General features: G+C 58.1%; 1 protein-coding gene across 1 annotated transcript; it reads right to left on the bottom strand.

The window, feature by feature from the left end:
• Positions 1 to 1982: 1982 nt before the first annotated feature.
• Positions 1983 to 8674, bottom strand: GLRX (glutaredoxin). The gene is made up of 3 exons (XM_068423909.1): positions 8477 to 8674; positions 4553 to 4667; positions 1983 to 2148 (listed from the first exon to the last, which is right to left on the bottom strand). The coding sequence occupies exons 1-2, from the start codon at positions 8672 to 8674 to the stop codon at positions 4560 to 4562; spliced, it is 306 nt and encodes a 101-aa protein (XP_068280010.1). The 3' UTR covers positions 1983 to 2148; positions 4553 to 4559.
• Between the last annotated feature and the right edge of the window lie 624 nt (positions 8675 to 9298).

Here is a 9298-nt window from a genome sequence, read left to right as displayed (position 1 = left end):
GGGGACAGAAAGTGCCCGGGGCTGCGCCGCCTGTGAGGAGGCTGGAGATGCAGAACTGCCCTGAGATGGCACGGGCCAGAGTCAGAGCTGGAGTCACCAGCGCCGTGTCGGGAAATGGATTTGCGGGAAATGCACAGCGCGGCTGCTGCCAGGTCAGACTGGGTGAAGAGCTGCTTTAAGCACTTGGTATTAAAATAGCACTATCTCCAGAAAAAAGTTGAGACTGTTTCAAGTTGGCAATGAGACAAGAACCCCCAAACTATCAAACCCTTCTGAATTCTTCTCACCTTTATTTTCTCATCTTTTTTTTTTTTCATCCTCCTTTTTCTTTTTTAAACAAAACAACTGAAAGCTTGGTTTTCCTTTCTTTTTTTTTTTTCTGAAAGTTCAGTTAAAACCTGTGGAATTAAAGCTGCTATTTTTTTTAGAGCCTGAAACGTATTTGCTTTTTGATAAGCAGTTTAACCTTCAGGATTTGCTGAGCAGACACAGCCTAAGGGGAAGAACCCAGCCCAGCTTTGGGGCTCCCGTGCCAGCACGGCCCCTTGGCAGCTCGCCCCGGACAAAGCCTCCCCTGAGCACAGTCCCCCTCTCCTGGGTACAGCCGGGGTGAGGCAGCACGAGCCTGTCCCAGCGCCGCCAGCTCCACACGAAGCCGGACACCCTCTTCCCACTGTGAAACTCCCCAGTGAGACGGCACCAGGGGTTGCCGAAGGAGAAGCGATCACGGGCATTCCCCTGTGCTTGGAAAGGAACGGGAAAGCCAAAAGCTTCATTCTTGGCACGTTTGAAGTCCACTACCTCGTGGCAGAGCAGCAATCTCGTACGTCAGCAAGTCCCAGATAAGGGAAGCTGACTTGTGCTAAGTTCTGCACATTCACGCTTTCTCACCCTCACCCAGGCAAAGGGACGCCCTTAAATCTGAGAAGGCCAACGCAGACATTTCCTAGATTGCATGACAGGCTCTTTTGAAGCTGTTCTCAAGCAGAACTCGCTGCTTCCAGTCCTTTCATGCAGCTAGAATTGCCACTGGACAAAAAGTTTAACATCTAACAGCAGGGTTTAGAGGGACTACCATCCAGCAGCAAAGTCAGGTGAGGCTGCTGTGGGAATTTTCCCGTGCATGGGCACACCACGCACGTCTGCAGGCACATCAGAACTGCTGCTGGAGGGTGCTTTATGCAGAATTTTGGGCGGTGGGCAGTAACTGTTACTGCCAATGACAGCAAGAGAAACTGCTCAGTAACAGTTAATGCTGCAGCCACAAATTTCTATTTTTAGTGCTTGAAAAAGTCATGCTGCTTCCCTTCTTACTTAATGTTTCTGAGGAGGGTTGTGTTGGGGTAGTTTTGCCAAAGTTAAATTCTGTGCCATAAGTGGAGTAGTTTGGCATTGGAGGGTCTTGGTGAAGAGCCGACCAGCTCCGTGTGCAGCACTGCCTGCCCAGTCCCAACACCAACACCTCCATTGCCCGACCTTCAAAGGGCATCCCTGCCCCACTGCCCAGCCTGCAGAGAGCAACCTGCCGGGTTGGGGTACATTGCTGCACCTCTTTCTAAATTACTGTACAGCTTCTGGAAGTCAGCATCTCCCTTCTGCTCAGCTCAGGCCCGTCGTCGTGACCCTGCCATGAGCCGTCAGCCAAAGGCGGCGGGTCGCCAGGGCCGGGGTGTGTGTACAGGCTGCAGCGGCTGTTGCCGAGACTGCGCTGCAGGATGCCGACGGTACCGCAGGCTGGGCACACCTCCAGCCCGGACCGTGGCAATGGCGTGTCTGACAGGACACGGACAACATCGAGAATCGCCAGCGGGTCACTTGGGAGAACGGGCAGGAAACAGAGTAGAGAGAAAAGAGGCATTTAGGGTGAGTGCGTGAATGGGTCTGCAGAAGAAGAACCACAACGCGGAACGCAGCCACGTGGAGCAAGCGTGTTTTATTGGGCTGCATCACATCATGTTCTGGACTTCTTTCCAGAGCTACAGAAAGGATGAAGAGATGTTAACATGTCGAAGCACTGATCCACGACAGGAAAAGAAGCTGCGTTTCCCAAAAGGTGCATTTGATCCCGCAGAAGGAGGTCGCAAGGAACGTGCTCCAAGAAGCGCGTGTGTCAGAACGAGGAGGTCGTAGCTCCCGGCCACCTTTCTCCTGAAAGCAGAAACAGCAGACGTGGAGGGCAGAGATCACTGCTGTTAGGAACTGCTTGATTAATGCGATGCTGTCATAGAACAGACTTTGGAGAGCTTTTAAGTAGTGCTTTTACATGTGTATACACACCTGGGTCTTTCACTTCTATGCAGATACACGTCTGTGTCTGCACACATGCACGCGTGTTTGTGCGTACACACACGCTACATATAACACACACCAGCCCAGCCCTCTTGGCTAACAACCGTCTTACCAAACGAGTAAGTTCTGTTCGGTACAGAAAGCCAGGACCTCCGACCCTGTACAGTCACGTACTCAGCCACGCGAGCGCGTGTGTGTTTGACTCAGGCTCCTGTGTGGTCCCATGCTCCTTATCGTGTAGCACACACGGGAGTTGACTTGTGCACAGCCGCACCCGCAAACACGCCCGTGTCTGTTTGTACAGTCACTGCACCCGGGCTTCAGAAGAAGGGGAACAGAAGTTAAACAAAAATATTCTACGTGGCCCAGCGGGTTGCTGAAGGGATGCTTGGCGATGAGAGCAGCGGGCCCCGTCTGCATCTGCCTTCCTCCATGAGCTGCAGCGGAGCAGCCGGGGTTCCCTCCTTGCGCTGGGATTAGCGCAGCGCACACATTGTCGTGTGTCTCGGCTGTCACTCTTAGCGTGGGCCTTGTCCCTCGCGATGTCCCTAAAAGCCCACCCACAGCCCATTGCCACTCCTGCCCCACTCAAAGGCAGCTATGGCCACGTCACGGGTGTCCCTGAACCACTTGCTGGGGCAGGACCCTCCGCCTGCCTCCCTCCTGCGGGGCTGGCTGCCCTGGCGCCTCGTCCTCCTGTTCTGCAAAAAGCCGAGTATCTGAGACTTCCCCAAAGACCCGACTCCCTCCTTGCCCCCGTTCCTGCACCTGCCCTTCGGTGCAGTGAGGACCAGAGACGGTCCAGTGCAGTGGCTGCCTCCTCCTGCCCTTCATCTGCTGTTGCTGCTGCTCAGCTCCTTCAGGGTGTTGCTCTGTTTCTGCTGTGCCTTTCTGCTACCACAGACATGGATTTTAGTCTCATCAGCCCTCTCCTCTAACCTTCTCCTCCCCAAGCGATCTGTCCAAACCGTGAGACTCCCAAAAACAAGCAGCTGCATCAGGAGAGCGTCGTGGCTGAGGGAGGGATGCACCGCTGGGCTCCAAGGCAGAAGGGCAGCACCCGGGAGGTGGGAGCTGGGACGGGCTGCACAGGAGGGATTGGGAACCGTTGCCCAGGACCTAGGTAGGGTGGTGGAAAGGGTGGGCAGGAACCTTCTGAAACTCAGCCAGAGGTGAGCTTTGCCTGGCAGGAACAGCCCCATTGGGTGACACGGGCTGGGGCTGACCGGCTGCAGAGCAGCTCTGTAAAATGTGGCCGGGGTCTCGGCAGCCAGGGAAGTGAACGGCTGCCGGCAGCGTGCCCTGGCAGCAAGGAGGGCCACCAGCACCCTGGGCTGCGTCCACAGGAGTGCTCCTACGTGGTGGTGCGTGGCGGGAGGGCAAGAGACAGCGGGTGTGTAAGGGAAGAGGTTTTGCCCATTTGGAGAGCGAAACGTTCCCAGAGAGGCTGTGCAGACTCTGTCCTTGAAGGTTTTCCAAGACCTGGCTGGGTCAAGCCCTGAGCAACCTGGTCTGACCCCAGAGCTGACCCTGCTGGGAGCAAGGGCTTCGACGAGAGACCCCGGAGGTCTCCTCCGACCTCACCCATTCTGACGTTCTCCTCTTATTCGCCAGCAATTAGTCCCAGAAGCCCTCTCCAGTGCTCTTGCAACCCAAGGCCCTAAGCTACCTCAGCCTAAACATTGAATAGCTCTTCCCTGCTCTGCTCATCTTCCGTAGGCCGTTTCCCTGGGCAGAAGAGACTGCAGGCACGTATGGGACCTGCACAAACTTCATCCGTCTCCACGTACTCTGTCTGACTGGTTCCCTGCTGCAGCATTTCTCCACGCCTGCGTGCAAGCACCTCAGAAAGTCCTGCTGAGGGTCACCACACTCCCCACTAGCAGAAAAGTGCAGTGGGTTCTTTGCACAGTGTCCAGATGTTTTTTAAAGGCAATTACAAGATAACAAAAGCCCACCTTCTACGAGCAGTCAGGCTGAAACTTCAGAGACTTTGTTTTAGAGCAACAGCCTCCATCTTCTGACATGGGGGGGAAAAAAAGGAAAGAAAGATCTGCGAGCTGAAGCACTTAGTCTAGATCCCAGGCAGAGGCTGGCAACTGGGATGTGTGTTGTCAGGGACTTTGGTCACATTTCTTTCAAGTACACAGGAATAAAATCACCATGTGTGTGTGTACTGCAACTGGGAATCCCAGAAACGAGTTCACACTTTGCTGTTGTGTAACGGCACCCAGCACGGCTCCATCAAGTCTCCAGGACTTACCATTCAGCTACTGCAGGACACCGAGCCGCCGCAGCATTTCGGGGAGCTTCCACTCGATGTTCTCCAGGTCGGATAATCCTCCGAGGCAGTGTCTCCCCATGAACACGTGAGGGACCTGGGCACAGAACACCACCACGGATTGATCAGTAGAGCTGGGCTGCCGAGGGGGAAGAGCGCGGAGAGGATTTGTCTGGGAAGCAGACTTCAGGGTGTGATGGCCCGGTGGCCACCACTACTATCAGTCACTTGGCACAGCACACTGACATTTCTGGCACAACCCCTTCTCCAAGTACCCTTGTTCTGGCCTTTTGTCCTCCCCCTGCTCCACAGCCCTGACCTTCTGCTACTCTCCTGCCTGTGCCGGTCCCTTCTTAGCACGTCCTGCCCTTTCTTTCACTTCCCCCGTTTGGCGTTGGCTGAATTCTTCTCTGCAACAGCAGGTTCAGACCCTGCAGAAGCTCAGCCAGTGTGGCCAGGAGAGAGAGTGCAGAGCCAGATTTCAAAAACGCAGGAAAAAATCCCCCCAGAAGACGAGGAGCAATTACTGCAGCCCAGCTGTGGGACTTCCTGAAGGCACGCGTGTGCACCTCCTGCAGAGGGAAGTGAAAATCACTGTCGGGCTGGGAAAAGCGCCCCGGCTAAAGCCAGGGAAGACAAAACGCAATGCCAGCACGGGCAGAAGTGAAATTGTTGGGGGGGCAACGGCTCGAGGGGCCAGGAGCAGAGACACGGGCAAAAGCAGCACAAAATGCTGAGGGTGAAGCGCAGAGCCGGCAGCTGGGACGGCCCCGTGCCCTGCTCCTGCGCAGCCACGGGCAGGTCGAGCTTTGGGAGGAGGGACCCCCCGTGACCCCCGCCGCCCTCCCTGGGCACCCGTGCGGGCGCACGGCGCTGCCCCGCGCTATCTCCCGTCGCTCGCGCGATGCGCTCCCCGCCCCGGGACCGGCCGGCGACGGCAGCCCGGGGCCACGCTGGCCCACCCACAGCCTTTCGGTTTATCCTCCGCCTTTCCCTGCCGCTCTTCCCCCGGGTCTGTTCACCTCAGCCGGCTCTGCTCCGGCCCCTCCCGGCCCCTTGTCGGCGACTGTCCCCTGAGCCGCCCCTGCTCCCTCCTCCCCCAGCCCCCCTCCCACCCGCACGCTCCCCTTTGCCCGCCCTGCAGCGGGGCGATGGCCGGGCTCGGTCCCCTCCCAGCCGCCTGCCCCGTGCCCCCCCGAGGGCGCAGAGCAGCCGTGCTCCGTGTCCGCGCCCGCAGGGCCCCGCCGCGGCGCGTCCCGGTGCCCCGGGGACCCGCTGCCAGCGCGGGCTGCGGCAGGGAGCCCGCCCGCACCGCGGTGCCTCGGGCGGGCGCGTCCCCGCGGAGGCGTGCGGGGGGAGCCAGCCCAGGCAAAGGCCGGGGCGTTCCCCCGGCTGGGTGGGCGAGGGGGGTCACGCAGCGCTGGTGGGAGCGGGCAAGGAGAGAGCCTGGAAGGGAGCGCGGGGGAGTTTGTTCTTCCTCCTGCGTGGCCAGCCTGGCGAGCAAAGCTTTTCGTTACGGCAAATCCCCCCCACAGCAGCAGCAGCCAAGACAAGCCTTCTTCTGCCACCCTCTCCTCGGCAGCACCCGTTTGTCCCCCCTAATGCCAGCCGTCCCGCTCCCCCGTCCCTCGACTGCTGGGAAATTACCTGCTGCTTTCAGTAACTGACTCTCCCCGACAGCCCTCACGCTGTTCTTCAGCCTGGAAGTGTGCTTCCACTTTCGGTGGCTTTTCTGGCTGCTGATCCTATCAATCCCCCTTCTGCTGGGAAATCAGTCTCTGCTTTCCTTAGATTGCTCCATTAACACAGCTGGCCATCCTCTCCCTCTCTCCCTTCTTCCCTCCCAAATTCCCCCGCTGCTGGGAACACACTTCTGCTTTTGGCATAGGTTGCAGTTCCCAGCACTGCTCAACTCTGCCGCTGTGATTCCGGGGATGCTCGGCTGTAGGGCTGCCAGGCGTCCTGGGGTCGCCAGGGACGGCCACCGGCACACGGCAGCGTGTCGCAGAGCTCAGAAACGGCACGGCGGGTAGGGACTAGGAGAGACATAACTGGATCAACAAGGCTTTCCCGAAAGGTCCAGTGCTACAGAGGGCTGGGGCTGAGGGAAGAAACATAGAAGGTATTTATTGGCAATCGGTGTGGAAAAAGGGTACCTGGGTGCTCTCGGAGCCCAAGGGCTGATCTTCAGGGTGCTTGGGTGTTGCGTGCTCTCCCCAGGAAGCTGAGCGAGGTGCCTCGCGTGGGCCTGTGTGACTTACGAGGAGCAGCCAGGCTGTTAATGGGATCATCCGGGTCAGGTTGGACGGGGCTCTGAACAACCTGACCTAGTTGAAGATGTCCCTGCTCATTGCAGGGGCTTGGACTAGCTGACCTTTAAAGGTCCCTTCCAACCCAAACTATTTGATGATTCCGTGATCACGGTGCCAGGCTGGGGCCAGGCGAGGCATCATGCAGGAGATGCAGATTAACGGTCCGACAGCCCCCAGGGAGCAAAGGCCTTAATGGTCTTGCCCGCATCCCCCGCACAAACCACCCACCACAACCGGGGGTGAGGCTGGGCTCCAGCACCTAGCTGGTGACCTGCTCCGTGATGGACCAGCAAAGGCTCAAGGCTGCCTCCCCTGCAGCCATGCAAGACCTCCCTCCTGGGCTGTCTGCCTTGGAGGGGTGGGTGAATCCAGACGTGCCCGTGTGCTGCTGCCCCGTTCCCAAACTCAGGATGGGGACAGGCAGTCAGGCAAGAAATAAGGTCCCCTCTGCCACCACTAAAAGGCTAAAATCGAGCAGGCAGGGTCAGACACAAGGCAGGAACTAGGCTTGACTGCGAGAGCAAAGGCGTTACAGGCGGTACGGGCAGAGGTAGTGCCAGCGCTTTGCCATCACCCCCGCGGGACAGACACAGGGACGCTCTCTCCTCGGGGCCAGCTGGCCATCCCGCTGTCCCGAAAGCAGAAGTCTGGATTGTCCCTGATCTGAGTCCAGCCACATGTCCGGACGCGCACCCGGCACAGGAACCCCCGAAGCCCCGGCAGAGGGGAGAGCGGGTCCTCAGTGTTTCCCTTCTGCTTCACTTCAGGGAAGCTGCTGGGCTTTGTATCACTAAGGTAGATCGGGGAGGGAAAAAAAGGCGCGTTCATTGCGCAGAGCTGTAACTAACAGTGAAGGACGAACTGCCTGCCCTGTGTGACAGCGCTCCTGAGGAAGTCACCTCCTGGAACTCGAGCACAGAATGCTGCTCCCTAAGACAGGTCTCATTATTTAATTAAGCTTCAAAAGGAAACGCTGCTAAGTTTTGTAAGCGTGGCATCTACTTTAGGGCCAGCTGCAAGGATGCAAATCAAAACGCTTCTTCCCTTGGAGTCAGAGGGGAAAGCAGGTGCCAAACCCAGACAAGCTCGCAGCTCCGTGTTCCTGCTCCCTGCAAATGCGTGCTGCCTCGGGCAGCGTCGTGGGAAGATCTATGACGGAGCCTCGGCTCACAGCGCTAGAAACACGAAGGTGCCCCTCTCCGCCAGCCCTTCTTCAGCCAGCGGAGTCACGAACCTGGCCAGCCTTAACGTCAGGCTTTTCCCGGGCTTCTGCATGTCACAGCAGCAAAGGGGTTTAGAGGAGGGGAAACACATCCCAGGAGGTGCCGCGGCTGCGCGGGGCTCTGCGCCCACCCGCTCCCCGCGACCGGGAGCCGGCTGCACGCCCCGGCACGGCAGCGCGGGTCCCTGCGGTGGCGGCAGCCTCAGGAGGAGCAGAGCGATGGAAACAAGGAGCATGTCTGAAAAGGGAAAGGGGTGCAGCATCTCCCCGTGATCCGGCACAGGAAGCATTGGGAACGAGAGCGCGCTTCAGCCTCTGCAACAGCTGGGACAAAGGATCAGCAAATTCCGAACTAAGAGCGCGAGAACTTACGGTTCTTTGCCCTGTTGTTTGCTGCAAGTAATCCTGGGCGTCCTCCAACCCAGTAATATCAAACACCTGCAGGCATCCCGGCACGAAGCTGTATCTCTTGAGCATCTCCACGGCGTTCCTGCAGTAAGGGCAGCCCCTCTTTACGAACAGGGTTACTTTGCCCTCCCTGATTTTGCTCTGCACAAACACATCAGCCATGCTGCATTGCAAGACGAGCAGGAACGCTGCCCTTCACCGGCGCGTTCACAGGCAGATGGGCCAGCAGCAGCCTCAGCCCGAGATATTTATGAGCTGCCCGGTGCCTTCCTCCCTGAAAACTCCTCCCCGCGACGGTGTAATCCTGTCCCCAGACCGTACGCTTTAAAGCAGCAGCACTCTTACTTCCCTTCTGTTCTCACAGAAAACCCACACTGCCGAACCAGGGAGCAGTACAAAAGCAGGAGGACACCGAGCTCTCGGCTGTTATCGCAGCGCAGCACCGCGGTACGAGGTTTGCAGGAGCTGCTCAGGAGCCGACGCGCTGGCTGAGGCTGAGCTCTGCTCTGGCCTCTCTCCCCTCTCGCAGGTTGGCTTGTGCCTGTCCTGCCCCTCACCTCACCTGCTGCAGGATGCTAAAACCGCCGTGGGGGGACAGTACCGGCACCAGGAAACCTGCAGGTGCATTCATTGACATCCATCCCTTCCCCACACAGGCTTCCCATCCCTGAAGTGAAAAAAAAAATACCGTTTTTGTGAACATATTCCTGCCTGCACACCTTCCATAAGGGGAGGGAGTCCCTGCCTACAGTTTCCAAAAGTGCCTAAACGGCTTGTCCGCCGTGC

Source organism: Nyctibius grandis, chromosome Z, assembly GCF_013368605.1.
Source record: "Nyctibius grandis isolate bNycGra1 chromosome Z, bNycGra1.pri, whole genome shotgun sequence".
In the NCBI taxonomy this organism is placed as follows: domain Eukaryota; kingdom Metazoa; phylum Chordata; class Aves; order Nyctibiiformes; family Nyctibiidae; genus Nyctibius; species Nyctibius grandis.
This window is presented reverse-complemented; position numbering and strand designations above follow the sequence as displayed.